This window comes from Pleurodeles waltl, chromosome 5 (assembly GCF_031143425.1).
Source record: "Pleurodeles waltl isolate 20211129_DDA chromosome 5, aPleWal1.hap1.20221129, whole genome shotgun sequence".
NCBI lineage: Eukaryota > Metazoa > Chordata > Amphibia > Caudata > Salamandridae > Pleurodeles > Pleurodeles waltl.
Genome location: NC_090444.1, coordinates 1,857,396,637 through 1,857,415,829, shown reverse-complemented (window position 1 = coordinate 1,857,415,829; position 19,193 = coordinate 1,857,396,637). Strand labels below are relative to the sequence as shown.

Sequence of the window (19,193 nt, the reverse complement as noted above, 5' to 3'; positions counted from 1 at the left end):
ATTGAATCTTGAGAGAAGTGAGGAGGTTCACTTCACAGACAAAAGCCACAGGGTATTTCTCAGCCAATTGAAAAACTGCATCCTGTTTTATGTGTAGCTATTATCCACACACAATAAACACAAAGGCTTTTCTCAGAGCCATCCTATTTCCTAAAAACGGGTTCATTTAATTGTAAAATTTATTTTTCTATTGCAACTTTTTAAAGTTTGTGAATAAGTTGTGAATATGCAAAACAAAAGCACAATGTGAGAAAAGGCCTCTTTTGACATGGTAGCCCCCCACTTTTTGTCTGGAAAATGATATGGTTTAAAAAAGTGCCTGGGCCCCTGCTAAACAGATTCCCAAGACCAGATCTCTTTCCTCAAAACTATACTATGGTTTCCAATTCAGCCACCCATATAAGTCCCTAGTAAATGGTACCCCTGGTACTTAGGGCATGGATACTGAAGATGCCCCCCCCCCAGAGCTCAAGCACCAATTGTGCTACTCTGAGAGACCCCACACCATCCTCATACAGGCTGCCATTTCAAGTACATGACAAGGTGAATCTAAAAGTTGCAAACTCAGAATGGCACTTACCCATAGTGCCATGCCCACTAACACTGCATGAAATATAGGTAAGTCACCCCTCTGACAGGCTCACAGCCCCAAAGCAGAGTTCACTATAATGCATGTGAGGGCATATGTGTGCATGTGCAAATATGCCTCTACTGTGTCCTTGCAAACCCTTAAGACATAGTAAGTGTACAGGGAAACCATAGCAAATGCATGTGGTGGACACTGGTCAATACGAGCTCCCCAGCTACATAATGACCTCTCTGAACCCTGGGTTGTTTGGTATCAAACAGCTCAGAATGATAAACCCACACTGATGCCAGTGTGGGATTTGGCCTAAAATGTACTCAGAGGGCACCTTAGAGGTGCCCCCTGAAAAACGTAACAGCCCTGGCATGGTTGCTGACTGTTCCTAACCAGCTTGCCACCACCAGACTCGAGTCTGGGCTCCTGGGATTAAGGCCTTTGCTTGTGTATGTGGGGGGTGTTGTGTGTATGTGGGGGGCTGTGTGTGTATGTTTTGGTATGCGTGCATGCAGGTGTGAGTTGCGTTGAATGAGTGGGTGAATGACTGAATGTGAGTGTATGTTGTGTGTTGTGAATGCGTGTGTGCGACAAAGTATGTTGGTGTGTGTTGCGATGTGTGGGTATGTATGTAGGTATGCGTGTGTGCATATGTGTATATGGGTGCGCGTGTGGGTGTGTACATGTGCGGGGGCGGGAGAGGGACGGGGAAGGTGGGGTAGGAGTCTGGGGAGGTGTAGGGAGGCAAGGGAGACCCCTATCAGTGCCAGGGAAGGGGTTCCCTGGCACTGATACTGCCTATCGCCATGGTTTTCGTGACAGTCAGATTGGCACGAAAACCATGGCGGTAGGCTGGGTCGTAATCCCGAGGGTGGGAGTGTGACGGCCGCCGTGCTGGAGACTCCCATTTTTTTTACAGCCGGCCTGTTGGCGGTATTAACGCCACTTTAACACCGACCACCAGGGTCGTAATGAGGGCCAAAGTGTCTTACGTTTTTTAAAAGCAATAAATGTCTCTTTCAAGCAAAAAGTACCTGGATCGCGTTCAAAATCTCCACAAAGAACAACAGAGGAGTACATGCGTGGCAAACAAGGAGGTGTGCGTTGATTTCTGGGGCCGCAACCTGCAATGCGTTGTTTAGCTTTCATGCTGGGATGTCTGTGCGTCGATTTCTGGTGCTCAGTCGTGGATCCTCTCTGGTTTGTGGGGTTTTCGGACGCCCAGGGGATGATGCCTGGATTTCCGGCACTGACAGGACGAAGTCACAGGGGCTGCATATTCGGTGGCCGTTGCGTGGAAATTTCTACTGCACGGCAGGCACTGTGTCAATTCCTCTCAGAAAGTCGGGCTGCGTCGTCCCGGGTCGGCTGTGCATCAATCCAGTGGGCCGTGCGTCAAATTTCCAGTCACTACGCTGGCGCTGCATCAATCTTCTCATTGCAAGTCAGGCTGCGTCGTTCCAGTTCGGCGTGCAGTGAATGTTTCACCGCAATGCAGGCTGTGCGTCATTTCTGGCAGGCTGTGCATCAATTGTCACCACACAAGGAGTCCTTCTTGTAGAGATGAAGTCTTTTTGGTCCTGAGACTTCAGGGAACAGGAGGCAAGCTCTATCCAAGCCCTTGGAGAGCACTTCTCAGCACAGCCAGAGAGCAGCAAGGCAGCAGGGCAACAGCAAGGCAGCAGTCCTTCACAGAAAGCAGTCAGGTGAGTCCTTTGGGCAGCCAGGCAGTTCTTCTTGGCAGGATGCACGTTCTGGTTCAGGTTCTCTTCGCCAGGAAGTGTCTGAGTTGGTAGAGGCAGAGGCCCTGTTTAAATACCCAAATGTGCCTTTGAAGTGGGGGAGACTTCAGAGAGTGGCTTAGACGTGCACAAGGTCCCCTTTCAGTTCAATCCTGTTTGCCAGGGTCCCAGTAAGGGGTGTGGCAGTCCTTTGTGTGAGGGCAGGCTGCTTCCCTTTGACATGCAAGTGTCAGGCCCTCCACCCTCCTAGCCCAGGAAGACCCATTCAAAATGCAGATGTATGCAAGTGGTGCTGAGTATTCTGTGTTTCGGGTGTGTCTGAGTGAATGCACAAGGGAGCTGTCAACTGAACCTAGCCAGACGTGGATTGTAAGGGACAGAAGGAATTAAGGGCCAGATGTAGCAAGCAGTTTTGCCCATTCTGTATCTATGGGAAAGTGTGTTCGTACATATGGCCCTAAGTGCAGAGAACTGCTCACTTTCTAAAAGTGGCATTTCTAGAATAGTAATATTAAATCCAACTTCACCAGTCAGCAGGATTTTGTATTACCATTCTGGCCATACTAATATGACCTTCCTACTCCTTTCAGATCAGCAGCTACCACTCAAACAGTATATGAGGGTAGCCCCAATGTTAGCCTCTGAAGGGAGCAGGCCTCACAGGAGTGTAAAAACGAATTTAGGAGTTTTACACTACCAGGACATGTAAACTACATAGGTACATGTCCTGCCTTTTGCCCACACAACACCCTGTCCTATGGTTACTTCGGGCATACCTCAGGGGTGACTTATATGTAGAAAAAGGGGAGTTTTAGGCTTGGCAAGTACTTTTAAATGCCAAGTCGAATTGACAGTGAAACTGCACACACAGGCCTTGCAATGGCAGGCCTGAGACAAGGTTAAGGGGCTACTTAAGTGGGTGGCGCAATCAGTGCTGCAGGCCTACTAGTAGCCTTTAATCTACAGGCCCTGGGCACATGTAGTGCACTTTACTAGGGACTTATAAGTAAATTAAATAATCCAATTGGTTATGATCCAATGTTATCATGTTTAAAGGGAGAGAGCATATGCACTTTAGCACTGGTTAGCAGTGGTAAAGTGCGCAGAGTCTTAAAACCAGCAAAAACAGTATCTAAAAGTGGAGGGAGGCAGGCAAAAAGTTAGGGGTGACCACCCTAAGGCTGTCATGTCTAATAGGGATGTGACCCCGTCCCACAGGATGTTGTCACTTAGTGGGTGTAGCCATCCTAAGGTAGGTGGTCCATTGGCCATTACCAGGTACTCTCCCTAATGCTCCCGAACTACAGTATTTAGTGTGCATCACTGGACCTACAGATTAGAATAAATAAACACAAGAAGACCAGCAGCAAAGAAGACCCAAGGCATAAGAAGTCCTGCTGCAGGAAGAATAAGGTGCCAAACCCTGCCTGCTGCATCCAGGACTCAACAATTGTCACTGAGGTGTTGCCTGGACACTGAAGGACTTTCCGAAACCCCAGTGGACCTCCAGCCATTTGAAAATAACCAAGAACCTCCCTCTGAGTGAAGGCATCACTCCCTGCACCCAGCAGACAAGAAAACTGTGAAGTCCACTTCACTCACCGGCTGCTGACCAATGAACCAGACACAGCAGCCTGATAAGAATCAACCCAGTAGACCTGGACGACAACTCCTACCAGTGTGCTAAATTTGGTGGCACTGCAACTTTCAGGGCTCAAGACATACCAATACTGGTGATACTGGACCCCCAGCGCCAGACACTCACAAGGAAATTCAACTCCAGACTCTTAAAAGCCATGGGACTTCAGGACAGGAAATGACCCGTCAGTGTGGCCCTGCTGGCCTGTAATTCACCCTCTGAGTGACCTTGTCCTGGTTTCAAGGACCTTAAGACCCACAACTCTTGGCTGACCAATCCATGCTGCACCTGGTCTCCCTAGCCCCTGCATCGACATAACAGCTGTGCTTTATGGGTCCCTAACCCTCTGCAACCTCTACACTCCAAAGGGACCCACAGGATTTATCTTTAAATCCATCCGTGCAGTATGTTTCCAAGTGGTGCACTTCCCCATTCTGCACCAGCTCCAAGACTTTCAGCCGCAGCTCCCGCCTAAACTGAACTTTTCAGGTTAGCCCACAGGATATCTCAACAACCTCAACCTAAAAACAAAAGGTGACACTTGTGAGGACATTGCCTGATTTTATATGCAATTTTAAATGTTTTCCCATTGATTCCTATGGTGCGTAATAACGCACAAAAACAGAACATTTTCTAAACTTTGAAAAATCAATACTGAAAAAGAACTTACCCGATTGTACACATAAGGCGTTGGCAAAAACTAATGTGGCGCAAAGAGCAAAACACCATCAATGATTGTTTATGTCTCTTCCTGCACATAAACAATAATTAAACAATGACGGTTTGGTACTTCTATGTGTGCTGCATTTTGCAGCACACACAGAAGTAACAAATCACCATTGAAGATGTCCCCTGCAGCACATAAACAATCATTCCCTGTGCAAGGATGCCTGCATTGGCTTCAGGCAGCTAATTGTAGCATTAGCGCTAGGCAAAACACAGAGGTTCTCTGTATTGTAGTAAATACGGTGCATCCCTGCGTTTTTGAAATGATGCAACGCGGTGCTGCAAAATTTGCTGCAGCGCAGCACCACTTCATAGTAAATGAGGCCCTTGGCGGCTATATATAAAGATCCAGCTATAGGCTTCCCTTCAGAATAAGTAGGAATTTCTTGCAGATCATGCGGCTGACAGAAGAGGAGCACTTTTGCTACAACAGCTCAATCTCCGCTGACAACATCATGCCAACTCATCCCACCAGACAGCATTTCTTTTCATTTCTATTAACGAACCACCACAGAGTTGTAACAAATTCTATTGGATGAGAATAATTAAGATGTATATTAGGATTGTGGCTGATGTAAGTAAATGTTATCAAATATTTTGAAAAGTATTTTATTGGATTAGATCTTCACCTGGGAGAGGCCTTAAGCAGGTTCAATAAAGGCACCTATTGAATCTGCTTGTGGTCACAGTTTAGGATTGTGAATGTGAGGGGGTTTGGGTGAGTTTCTATTCCCCTAAAGAGCACCGCGTTGGGAGCAATATGTAAGGATTTTGTTGGATAGTTACTAATTTAAGAATATTAGTGTTATGTAAGCACCAATATTCCCCTTAAACCACCCATTGTGCAAGTTGTATAGGACTTAGAATAGTGTAGTACACTAATAGGAAAAGTCAGTGTGTTTTACTGTTTTGTGTGTAGTGACACTTTATTATACACATAGGGAGTGAACTGTCTTAGAGTGCATCTCTTTGGCATACAGAGATCACTGACATCTTGAATCATATACGTACACCTTATGAGTAATCCAGAGTTGGCAAATTTTTCCGGCTCACCTGAGGTACAGAGCCCAGGCCTTTTGTCACCCTGCTGTGCCCAGTTAAATAAAGTTCTCTCCAGAAGCAAGAACAAAGGCTGCTCCATACAAAAGATACAATTAACAGTACTTCATCTGGTTCCTGAGGAAGGAAGGGGCGAGGTGGATTGATCTGTATCAATCAACCAGCTGTCACCATGCACCAGAGATGGACCTCCCCAAGCCCACTGAACGAAGGAAATAATTACTCCTGGATGCACCATCTTAGACTGTCCCAACATGCAGTACAGGATGGTTGAAGCAGTGACATGGCATCCTAGGATTGGCCAGGTATGCCTAACTTCTGGAACTTTCTACTCCCCTTTAAAAACTCTTACACAAGGGGAAGACTCTCTCTTGCCTGTGAATTTCACTGTACTTCAATGCTGGACCTATGGAGAACTGGAAGGAGGAACTCCCGGATGCCCACAAAGGACTAACGATACTGAACAGTTGACCCCAGGATCAGTGGGTCTCCACAAAGGCCAGTGAGGCTGGCCCCCTTGCACCCTCCGAGGACCAGTTGGGGGAAAGCCCTGGACTTTTGTGCACAGAAACCAAAATCAGGAGAATAGCTGGTACAGGAAGCCAGAATAACCAGCTCCTTGAGTACTGCACCACTCTAAAGGTGCGGATGGTTGTTGCTACGGCCCTTAGTGGCTGGAACTCACCACCAGGAGTAGAATGAGCCCAAGATTGTCAAAATTGGTCCAACTGGGCCCAAGATGTGGAATTTTCCAGTCTGGCAACCTGTTAGCCCTGACAGCTTTAGGGTGGTCACCCCTAACATTTTGCCTGCCTCCCTCCACTTTTTGGACACTGTTTTTGCTGGTTTTAGGACTCTGCGCACTTTACCACTGCTAACCAGTGCTAAAGTGCACATGCTCTCTCTCTTAAACATGATGACATTGGATCATACCCAATTGGCTTATTGAATTTACTTATAAGTCCCTAGTAAAGTGCACGATATGTGACCAGGGCCTGTAGATTAAATGCTACTAGTGGGCCTGCAGCACTGCTTGTGCCATCCACTTAAGTATCCTCTTAACCTTATCTCAGGCCTGACATTGCAAGGCCAGTGTGTGCAGTTTCACTGCCAATTCGACTTGGCATTTAAAAGTACTTGCCAAGCCTAAAACTCCCCTTTTTCTACATTAAAAGTCACCCCTGAGGTAGGCCCTAAGTAATCCATAGGGCAGTGTGCTGTGTAGACAAAAGGCAGGACATGTACCTGTGTAGTTTACATGATCTGGTAGTGTAAAACTCCTAAATACATGTTGCACTGCTGTGAGACCTGCCCCTTGCATAGGCTAACATTGGGGCTGCCCTCATAGGCTGTTTGAGTGGTAGCTGCTGATCTAAAAGGAGTAGGAAGGTCATATTTAGTATGGCCAGAATAGTAAAAGAAAATCCAGCTGACTGGTGAAGTTGGATTTAATATTACTATTTTAGAAATGTTACTTCTAGAAAGTGAGCATTTCTCTGCACTTAAATCCTCCTGTGCCTTACAATCCATGTTTGGCTAGGTTAAGTTGACAGCTCCCTTGTGAATTCACTCAGACAACCCCAAACACAGGATGCTCAGCCACACTTGCATACATCTGCATATTGAATGGGTCTTCCTGGGCTGGGAGGGTGGAGGGCCTGCCCTCACACAAAGCACTGCCAAACCCCATATTGGGACCCTGGCAGACTGGATTGAACTGAAAGGGGACCTTGTGCACTTCTAAGCCACTCTTTGAAGTCACTCCCACTTCAAAGACACACTTGGGTATTTAAACAGGGCCTCTGCCCCACCAACTCAGACACTTCCTGGAGAAGAGAACCTGAACCAGAACCTGCAACCTGCCAAGAAGAACTGCCTGGCTGCCCAAAGGACTCACCTGTCTGCTTTCTGAGAAGGACTGCTGCCTTGCTGTTGCCCTGCTGCCTTGCTGCTCTCTGGCTGTGCTGAAGAAATGCTCTCCAAGGACTTGGATAGAACTTGCCTCCTGTTCCCTGAAGTCTCAGGACCAAAAGACTTCAATCCTGCAAGAAGAGCTCCCTGTGCGGTGGAAATCGACGCACAGCATGCAGAAAACGACGCATAGCCTGCATCGCAGTGAAAAATCCACTGCACGCTGAACTGGAACAACGCAGTCCGACTTCGCAAGGAGAAGATCGTTGGAGCGCCAGCGTAGCGACTGGAAATTCGACACACAGCCCACTCAATCAACGCAAAGCAGAGCCAGAATGATGCAGCCCAACTTCCTGAGAGTAACTGACACAGCACCTGCCCTGCACTAGAAATTTCCACACAACGCCCACCGGATCAACGCAGCCCCTGTGACTTCGTCCTGCAAGCTCCGGATTTCAGTGCATCGTCCCTGGGGCCTCGGAAAACCCTGCACCCCAAAAATAATCCAAGACTGAATGCCTGAAATCGACGCAAAGCCTTTCCTGCGTGAAAAATAAATAACGCATCACCGTGTGCAGCCTGAGAAATCGACACACACCTCCCTGTTTTCAACGCATCTCCTCCTCTGCGGTTCCTTGCGGAGATTTTGAATGCAAAACAGTTACTTTGTGCTTGCAAGAGACATTTGTCACTTTTAAGAGACTAAAGACACTTTATATCATTTCTACAGTGATATTTTCAACATATACTTATTGCATCTTAATCGTTTTGAACTGCATTTATCCAGATAAATATTATATTTTTTTTTAGACACTGTGTGGTGCATTTTTGTGGTGTTCTACTGTGTTATTGCATGATTTCTTGTACAAAAACGTTACACATTGGCTTTCAAGTTAAGCCTGACTGCTCAGTGCCAAGCTACCAGAGGGTGGGCACAGGATAATTTGGATTGTGTGTGACTTATCCCGAGTAGAGTGAGGGTCCTTGCTTGGTCAGGGGGTAACCTGACTGCCAACCAAAGACCCAATTTCTAACACAACCTTTGACCTTTTTCGTGACAATGGAGTGCGTAGGACTCTGTTGCCTCTACTGTGAATCCCTTCAGAGTGAGCCAGGGCTAGGTGGGTAAGCACAAAGAAATTACTCTGTTGGTCCCCAATTTGGGGCATGTGTGGGCCCTATTTCCTTTACTGTTTAGAATGCCAGGAGACCCCATCCCCTGGTCATGCTTGGATCCCAGCTCTGACCCCCAGCAGGCCAGAAATGATGGGGTGCTCTCACGATTCCTAAAGCGTGGTCCACCTCCCATCTTCCCAGGCCGTGGAGAGCAGAAGGCTGCCACAGACGGCCACGCCTGCACGGGCAGGCAGCAAGACTTTGCTGGCTTCTATGGAAGCATGGAAGTGTGCTGCCGGGGTAGGGAGCCAGCAGGGTGGGGTCCCTGGGACAACCCATTAGATGGAGAAATTGCAGGATGTCTGGGTAGGACATGGCATCCCTAACAAAAGATAAAAAAGTAGGAAAACCATGATGCAGCGATCCCGGTTCAGCTGGAGCTCATGAAGGAGCACCCATACCCCCCTGCTGGAACAGATTATTACTGACTGTTTTAGCCCCAGTTTTGGTTGTTCCTCCATTTGTAGTGGTCTCAGGACAGCAGGGACAAGACCAACAACATTATGAAGTGTGCAGCATTCCCCCATAAAGGACTGGAAATATTCCTACCTTAAGTCGGTTGGGAATCAAAGCATATTTTCAAGGAGCCCCACATCTTGAGCTATAGCTTTACAGCTAGGAGTGCTTCACTTTCTAGGGGATAGGACTATGATTGCAATTGGTATGGCCACCAATTCCTGAAAGTGGTTAAAGAAAATACATCTTGAAAGCGGTTTGTAGGGGCAATGTTATCATAATGTGATGCCCTTTAGTTTCACACAATGTTTTGTTAGTTGAAAATGTGCCAGGTGATGTTTTCAACATGTGGATTCTGGCTCTTACACCTTGACAAAACCAATATACTCTCTTGATAGGTTTATGTGATCCTTGCTAGGGTCATCAAAGGTGATTATGCAATGTCACTTGTGGTATATTCCATCTGACAATATACATATTTGAAAATTATTGTATAGTATTTAGTAGTGTATATGTAATAAATGAACATCTCCTTTTCTAAAGAAATTGTACTGCCTGAACAATCATTTATGGAGTGTTCTTATTTGGGCCAGGTGAATGGGGATTACTAGCCCACACCACCTCCCCTGAGTAGGCCTTGGACTGCTCTGTCTCGCTACCCTGAGAGAGTCAGGCCCTATAAGGTTGTTCTTGGTTCCCAGTAGGGGCATTTTGGACTATTACTTTGCAGGGTACACAACTAATAACCCAATTTCCTACAATGACAATTACTTGTGTACAAGTGTTTGTTTCTCCATTCTGTGTAAAATGTTAAAATATCTAGTCAAACTTTTACTAAAGCTGAAACTAAAAATAAAAGGTCAGGTTTGATGCACCTCATAATGTTAGGAGTTTGAGATGAAGTGTTAATTACACTAGATGAAGAAATATATAAACATAGGGGTAGGTTCAAACATTTGCAGCAAGACCCAGTTCCCAATAGTTTTCAAACTACATACTGGAAGCGTGTGAATTGAAACGTATCCAACTCGATAACCAATACATCAAAGCATTTTTAGCTGTTGTCAATGCTACCACAAACTGGATGTGGGCGGGTCCCTAAGAGAAGATGATTACTATACCAGATTTCATGTGGGACAGTGGGACAACGATGAGTCAGTGCCCATTAGCCAGAAATGAGTACTTGCTTATCTTGAAAGTAAACACTATGGCAAATGTTATAATACTAAGGCCGATATTTATAAATTTTGACGAAAAGCAGCGCCAGGGCATGTTTGCGTCAAGAAGTTTACCGCCGGCTAACACCATTCTAACGCGCCAGCCAGGCGCCTTATTTATGGAATGATGTTAGCTGGCGCTGTGGCCTGGTTAGAGTCAAAATAAATGACTCTGTCCGGGCAGTGCAGGCGTAGGGAAGAATGGGGGTTGTGCGTCAAAGAATGGTGCAAGTCAGGTTAGAGTAAAAAATATTGTCTCTAACCTGACTTGCGCCATTTTTTGATGCACAACCCCCATTGAAATGACTTCTGTCTTAGGAAAGACAGGAGTCATGCCTCCCTGCCCAATGGCCATGCCCAATGGCCATTGGACACAGTGGCATGTAGGGGGGCCCAAGTTAGGCCCCCCTATGCCACTAAAAAAAAAAAAAATTACACTTACCTCTACTTACCTGTACTTACCCAGGATGGGTCCCCCCATCCATGGGTGTCCTCCAGGGGTGGGCGAGGGTGGCAGGGGGTGTCCCTGGGTGCAGGGAAGGGCACTTGTGGACTGCTTCCATGGTCAGAGACAAGGAAATAAGCCCACAGGTCCCTTAATACCTGCCCTGACCCAGACGTTAAAAAATGACGCAAATCAGGCTGGGCACCATTTTTTAAGGCCCGCCCCCTCCTGTGCGTCAAAATGACATAGGAGTATAAATAAGGCACACATGCCTTAAAGTCATTTTTTGCACAGGAACGCCTATCTTGCATATCATTAACGCAAGGTAGGTTTTCACGTCCAAACTCCATAACTTTGGCGCTGGATGGATCCAGTGCCAAAGTATAAATATGGAGTTAAGTTTGCCCTGAATTCGCATAAAAAAAAATGACGCAAATTCAGCGCAAACAGTGTATAAATATGCCCCTAAATGCCATCAGACTCATGAGACACTGTTAGACCTGGCATCCTTCACATAGTCTCCCCTTTCTTTTTGCCTCTGCTTCCCATGTTTTGTCTGTGTGTTGGATCTTGTTTTTTTCTGGTTTTTGGTACTCTGTGCATTTTACCACTGCTGACCAGTGCTAAAGTGCAAGTGCTCTCTTTGTAAACTGTATGTGTAATTGCTTTTCTATGATTGCCATTTACAATTTACTAGTAAATCCCTAGGACAGTGCACTTTAGGTGCCCAGGCCCTGTAAATCAAATGCTACTAGTAGGCCTGCAGCACTGATGAGTAGCATGAGTTTTCCATTGGGAACAGATGGAGATATGCAGTTTGGACTCTCTGAATTCACAATTTAAAAATACATATTTTGGTAAAGTTGTTTTTTAGATTGTCAGTTTGAAAATGCCACTTTTAGGAAATGAGCATTTTCGTGCTTAAACAATTCTGTGCCTCTGCCTGCTTGTGTATTCTACGTCTGGGCCAGACTGACAGTTGGGCTGGTGTGAATCTTCTCTAGACAGTGACACAAAGGGAGATGGGGTGTAGCTTCCATATCCTGATGAGTCTCCTGGGCTAGAGTGGGGAGGGAGGAGCTGACACTTACACCTCAATGGGCTGTGCCTGTCTTCACACAACACAGTCTCTGAATTGTCGTAGCAGTGTGTTTATGTCTTTTTCTAGGACCTAGTCCAGGTAAGGTAGCAGCGAGATGGGCCAAAAATTCTTCAGCTCTGATAGGCCAGCTGTAGGTTTCTTCAGGAGATGGCGGACTTCTGTGTGTTTCCAGTCTTTGGGGAAGGAGGCTGTTTTGATAGGTCTTGCGGAGTTCAGGAGCGATGGATGCACTGGTGGGGCAGGGGTCAGTGAGAGCTTCAGAGTGAAAGCTATTCATGATGATTTTAGTCTTGTCTGTGGTGAGAGTGGACCAGCTGTGGACGGTTTTGGTGGGATCTGGGGTGCTAGGTCGGTCGCAGGTGCTGGACGGGTTCTGCGGGAGAAAGCTGTTGTAAATGTCTTTTATCTTATGGTGGAAAAAAGTGGCCAGTTTGTCACAGAGGTCTTGTGACAGGGGGATGTTAGTGGCTTTGGAGGGTGGACTGGTGAACTCGATGATTACAGTGAAGAGTTCTCTGGTGTTGTGCGGGGAGGCGTTGATGCATTCACGGAGTGCTGCTTTCTTTGAGTTCTTGATGTGTCGGTGATGGGTGATGGTGGAGGTCCGTTTCAGTCATTGAGGCCCTCTAGGTGGAAATTCAGGTCACCAAGAAGGAGGTAGTCAGTGGACGCTAGGGTGTGGGAGGCGGCAATGTCTACAATGGCATTGACGAAGGCTGGGAGGGGGTCGGGGGTTCTGTAGATCAGGGTGCCATGGATGGAGAAGTTGTGAGTGCCGTGGATCAGGGAGTGATCCGCTACTTCGCTCCGCAGCCCCGGAACTGATGCCGCACCGGATCCAGCGACGCCTCGATCTCCCACTCCGTGCACCGGCCTGTTTCCTCATTTTAACAAAGTACTGGACGTGGGGATCCGTGCGTCTCCGTGACCGGTGTCACTGGCATCGGGTTGTTAGGAATGAATCACCAATTTGAAGCATTTGTGTTTCTAAGAGCTATGTTGAAGTTTAATCTTTACAAATTCATAACTTTGCTTGTGTATGTTGGATTTCTGTCATTTTGGTCTTGTTTTACTCAGATTAATATTGGTTATTTTTCTAAAATGGTATTGAGTACGTTTTTCAATGTGTTACTGTACTTTACACATTGCTTCTGAGATAAGCCTTGGCTGCTTGTTCCAAGTTGCCAAGGGGGTGAGTAGAGGTTATCATAGGTTTGTATCTCTCTTACCCTGACTAAAATGAGGGTCCCTGCTTGGACAGAGTGCAAACTGACTGCCAACCAGAGACCCCATTTCTAACAAACACAGAACAAAAAATTGTGTTTTAAAAGTTTTAAAAAAATAAGTGCAGAAAAATGAGACAGTTCATATGTTCATATAGAGACATTGAGTAACAGGTGGACCAAAGACTCAAGAGTGGAAGTAGTGGGCATAATACAACAAATGCAATACAAAGACGTTAACCTGAAATGTTAATACAGTGTTTAAAATGGATACCAGTGAATGGAATACCAACCACTTTTTTTCTCCGTCTTTTCTGCACATGTGTTGACAATGATTCTGTAGCAAGAACTGAATAACTATTGAGATGAAGCTCACAAATAGTGTTGAGGAAGCTGATGATGTGTGAAGTGCAATCATGTTAGAATATTGTCATAACACTGTATGAAATAAATTGCTCCAGACTGGACATGGATAGCCTCAGTTTCAGGCCTTTCTTGTACTCTGTTCTTCCAGGCACAACGGCTTTGGGTTCAACTCATTCATTGGCCGCATAGGCTCATCTGTGGCTCCACTGATCCTGCTTCTAGATGATGTATGGAAACCTCTGCCGCAGGTCATCTACTGTTCTTTGGCAATTGCCAGCGGCTTGATAACTTATTGCCTTCATGAAACGCTCAACCTGCGGCTACCCGAGACAGTAAAGGATGCTGAAAACACACGGTAAGGCTTGCCCACGTAATCTGCTTGGATTGCCATCTGTAGGAGGAACATCTATAGGTTGAACATCTTCAGGGGTATAGAGGAAACATGCAACCTTATAAATAAAAGGATGTAAAGACTCTTTTGGTGTGCTCTGTTGGCTTCGTATGATCCCTTGCAATCCATCCTCTCCCTTCTCTCTCGCTTTCTTTCTGTAATTCACCTGTAATTTCTTATATACCTTGATGGTCATACACATTAGATTCCTTATGCTTGAATTCTTTATTCTCTTTTTGTGACATGTATTACTGTCTCTTCAATCCTGACTGACCTATGGAGCCCAGTTGGATCTAAGGATCATTAGAGTAGGATACAGCAATGCTTCAAGTTGACAAGCTGATTGATTTACCCCATTTATTTCATAGGCAATAACTCCTATTTTTATCCGTCTTTTGTTTCACTTAGAAATAAAACAAGGACCATGATTAAAGTTTCCTTACTCTTTACTTTGTAGTATAAAAAAGGAAGCCCTCAGTAATAAAGTTTGTTCTGCTTTTTGTTCTATGTTAAATGCAGACCAGATTGTCAGAAAGGCTTCACAATAGTCTGCTTTTTATGTCATAGAAACATTAGCAGAGCTGGCCTATTCTGCCTGTCAAACATCTGGATCTTGCTCGTGTTTCATGTACCACTGTGAATCTCTGTCCTCAGGCTATGGGATGATCACCTTTCCTAGACTCCATAGATGGTCGCCTCAGTAATATATCAAGGTGTGATGGATGGCAGACTGCAGAGTTCTTGTAAGGCATTCAAATAGGGAGACTTTGGGCCTTATTACGACACACAAGGAGCAGTATCACCCCCCCTTAACTTACACCAGATCTGATTTTACCAGCCAGAAATACAGACTGATAAAACCACTTAAGGCTTTGGCTTCCACAGCAGCTAAGCCTGTTAGTGCCCCGCAAATTGTAATTAGTACCATAATGCTGAAAACATAAAATAATAGAAGGATCTGACCTTAGAGAGTAAATCACGGTTTTCACCTTTCCATTTCACGGTGTGATCACACAGTTTCAGATAAGTTTCTTTTTTGTGTAAGTCTCTATTCTGTTACAATGATGATGTATACTCACAACATTTGTGCATGACTGTTGCTGCAACCATTAGACTAGGCTTGCAACATTGGGTCTTGCTTTCAGGATTCTTCCCTGAAACGTGAACCATGCCAAGTAGAGGACACAGGGTGAAAATAAAATTAAAAACCTGACAGCCATCTTTTTAGCAGAATTCATAAATGTTTGTTCAATAAAAGTATTATGTGAAGGTCTGCAAAGAAGATCAGATGGCAGGTTTGCAAGTCTCTACTCAACAACATAACTTTTGAAAGCAGCACAGGATATTATGGATCTGAGTGAATAAGGTGTAGGCTCACTAGAAAGATCTTAGTAGAAGCCAATAGAAAGTGGAAATCAACGCAAAATTGCAGGAATATTTTTATTGGGGTCACCAAGACTTCTGTCATCTGTGCATGCTGATCATCACCTTCAGCTATGCCACAGAATGAGTGATTCTCTCAAACAGAAAACATTATCATGCTTAAAATGGAATATACTACATCAAACAACTCTTTCCTGACTATCATTAACAGCCAGGTTATCACAAAACAGAAGGACTTGGAGTAGGACTGAAAGATGGTGCTAAATTTGCTTGGATGCAGTACTGCTCTAAGTGAGAAAGGACAGAAGACAACTTATACAATTTGGGTTGAGTTAATGAGTGTTTGGCCAGTTAGCAGCATGACCTTCCCTGCTTTGGGCTTTTGCCAGTTCGCATCTGAGTAGATTTATGACCCCTGACATTTAGTTAGCAGTGGATCTGAATGGGTTATCAAACATTATTAATAAAATGGGCAATATTAATTAAATGTCAATTAAGTAATTGCTGAACAATCATAACTCTTTCTGGTTTTTGATTCTCACACATGCAGTTTATATTTTTTGTCAACAGAGATAACTCCATGAGCCCCTCGGTGGATCCAAAAGAGATTGTTGAGATGCAGATCTTCAAGTGACTCTACTGGTGCCATGAGACACACTGGATCAAAAGGACATTAAGGATTCACTGATCTATCATGAGACAAAATATTCTAGAATCACAGATTTCAAACTATCCAACCATTTATTGGCTGTAACCTTCACTTTTTTAGTAAATCTCCAAATTATACCAACTGCTCATATGTTTTACATCTGTTGTAAAGCCCTACTGATTAAAAATCTTTACGGTTGTTTGGAAATTGCTTATTTTAAAATAATTTACTATACCTAGAGTGGGGCTGTGCAAGGCAGATCCTTAAAGACCTTGTATCCTGCATGATGGCTTTGGGAACATATTTATTCGGTGTCACGGATTGAACAAAATGTCTTGTATGACTAATAGGAAAGCGCATACCTTCGTCTTAGGCTCCTGAATGAGTAGCGTGGGAGCAAGTGTCACCAATGGAAAGGAAGGTGCAGTCATTTCATAGTTACATTACACTGCTATAGACCTGTGAGCAGTATGGAACTGGTGAATCTTTATTCCTCAATGGAAACCATGGCAAAAGTTCTTTGAGTCTCAGATGCTGTAGATGCAAATAGTGTTGGAAGACCCTAGTGTGATACATGTGTGCTACCATGCTCCTGGTTTTATCACACAGGCTAACCTGGTTCGCTTTCATATTCTAAGGAAACTCATATTACATGTTCTCTTAGTCATGTCCCAGCATCATGAGTGCCTTTCTTTGGCGCTGAGGACTACACTACGCTGAGGAAAATGGTGCACATAAAGTATTTTTAACTACAGCTCCCATATGTTCAATGGAGAGGCTAATAGTTACCAGTAGTCTTAATAGTTACATGGAAAAAAAACTTTTGTCTGGAGTCTCTAGTTGTAGACAACTATTATTTCTTCATGATAAAGCATTATCCATCCCTCAACCTGGGATCTCTTATTCTATTTGAAAGGACTGTCTCAGGGCCTCATTACAATTCCGATGGTCTTAGGATTGCCAGACTTGTGATGGCAGTTGAACCGCCGCATTCCTGGCGGTCCGACCGACAGATTAGGATATGTCAGTTGGACCGCTGCTACCGCCAGGAACATGAATCCTGATGTGGTGGTGGCGATCATTGTCGTGGCAAGCCACGGCGACACTGAGTTCTGTGCTGCTGTGCTGATCACGACTTCTCTTTCCGCCAGCCTTTTCATGGCGGGGTCTCTTCAATGAAAGGGCTGGCGGAAAGCCAGTGCTGGAGGCCATAGGGGGACCTCTGCCCTGCCCACCGCATGGGCAGTGCAGAGCCCCTCCTGCGAGCACCCTGGGAATGCACACTGTCGGGTGCTGGTGTGCCATGGCATTGGCCTTGGCTCCCTTAAGGGAGCTGAGGCCAAAGCAATGGCACTGTTTCCGCAGGTCTGACCGGCAGAAATGTAATATGATGTTTTCGCTAGTCAGCATTGGTAAACACATGGTAGTACAACTGGGGGGCAGGAGGTGCCAGTATGATGGCAGCCTCCTCGCTGCGGCTTTGGTGGTCGGCTCACTCCCAAAGCCGTAATCAGGCCCTAAATGTTGAGTGCATCTGTGAGTAGACATGAGGAAATGGGGTACCATTTGAGAGGAGGGTGGTTAGTTCATAGGTAAACGTTAGTCACCTCTCCAGATTTCTGGCTTCTCTCTCTGCCTCCCCTCCATGTCAGATGCTGTCCTTTCTGTCCTCATTCCCAGAGAAGCTACTATAGCCTAGTTGTGAGTATCTGAGTTAGATTTGCAAAGTTACAGTGGGTTCGAACAGGAAACATGTGTCAAAAATAGTAGTCTAGACATATCATCCAATAGCCTCAAGATGATGATGCTTGCAGCTGAAAAGCTCCAGCTCCCCAAAAACCCCTGACTCTGTGTTGAGGTGAATAATGAAATAAGTATGGTATGTTCACGTATAGACCACAGATGTACACTGCACACGTCCCCCACACCGTAAGACCTCCTCAAACAGAAAAGCTACAACCAGAGCCCCAGCCTCTGATGTGCCCAGGGAATCAATAACCTGTAATCAGTTTAAGTTCATTACCTTGGATTCTGAGGCTATAAGTCAAGAATAGTTATTTTCTGGCCCCATCTGGTCTAGGGGTGGGCCAGCCACAAAAAAAACACAGAAAACAAGACATTGCAGCTTGTGGCTCAACATTGTATTTTGTCTTTTCCAAACAGAGAGCTTTTTTAACATGGCATCTGCAAAGATGCTAATTGTTAGGATTAAATATACAGAGCAAACAACTTGAGGGATAAAGTTCACCCCTGGGCCATATATTTTTTTTATCTCCTGCAAATCCATTATTAATTAACCTTACCCATTCCCCAGCATAAATAGAGTGATTGACCTGGTGTATGGGAACTGGATACCATTTGACACCACACAACCAAAATCAAGTCCATTTTCCCAAGATCAAATGCGTTTGTGGCATCAATGAGTGCAATAAAACTGCTATAAAAACCTGTGTTCCAAGGAGGTGTCATTATTGGTGGGGAGGAATTGTGAAAGAAAAGAATGAGTACTTAGAACGCGCAGTAGCATAATTCACAATGTCTCAATCTGATGGATCCTTTTTTTTAAAAGTTGACATGAAGCATGAAAGGGAGTTAACAACAATAATACATGTCAGGTTTGGGTAAACCCATTTGACCCCACTATAAAGTCCAGGAATTAAGGACTCAAATTAAAAGATTTATTTCAAATGATTGATAAGTCCAGTATATACACAGATCAGAAATATATATTCAAAAGTTACAGCAATACAGGCTGGCAGGCTGAATTATCCGAATAGGTTCAGTCTCATTAGGATTAAACAGTAACATCCACTACAATACAGAAACTGGGAATTAGAAATAAGCTTTCCACAAAGAAACTGTGGTTCTCTCTCCTAAACATAAAATAGTTCTAAAGTCACCTATTCAGAGCTCTAAATATGGAATAAGGATGATTTGTAGAATTGGGTCTCAAGGAAGTTTGGAAATGCGAGAAGATGTCAGCATAGTGAAAACCTCAGTAGAAGTCTTTCACGAAAAGCAATAGGCATTTAGCATAAAGATCATACTTACAAGAATAAAGGAATCAGAGAGGCCCATACCCCTCAAAGTCTCAGAGAATCTTCTCTAACTCGATCTGAATGAACATT

The 19,193-nt window shown here is 44.9% G+C and overlaps 1 protein-coding gene across 1 annotated transcript in view; it reads left to right on the top strand.

The window, feature by feature from the left end:
- Positions 1 to 16,272, top strand: part of LOC138296883 (solute carrier family 22 member 7-like) — a 223,699-nt gene extending 207,427 nt beyond the window's left edge. The window contains exons 10-11 of the mRNA XM_069236376.1: positions 13,791 to 13,997; positions 15,987 to 16,272. Of these exons, the coding sequence (XP_069092477.1) occupies positions 13,791 to 13,997; positions 15,987 to 16,050 (271 nt within the window). The 3' untranslated portion in view covers positions 16,051 to 16,272. The remainder of the gene's footprint in view (positions 1 to 13,790; positions 13,998 to 15,986) is intronic.
- Positions 16,273 to 19,193: the final 2,921 nt, after the last annotated feature.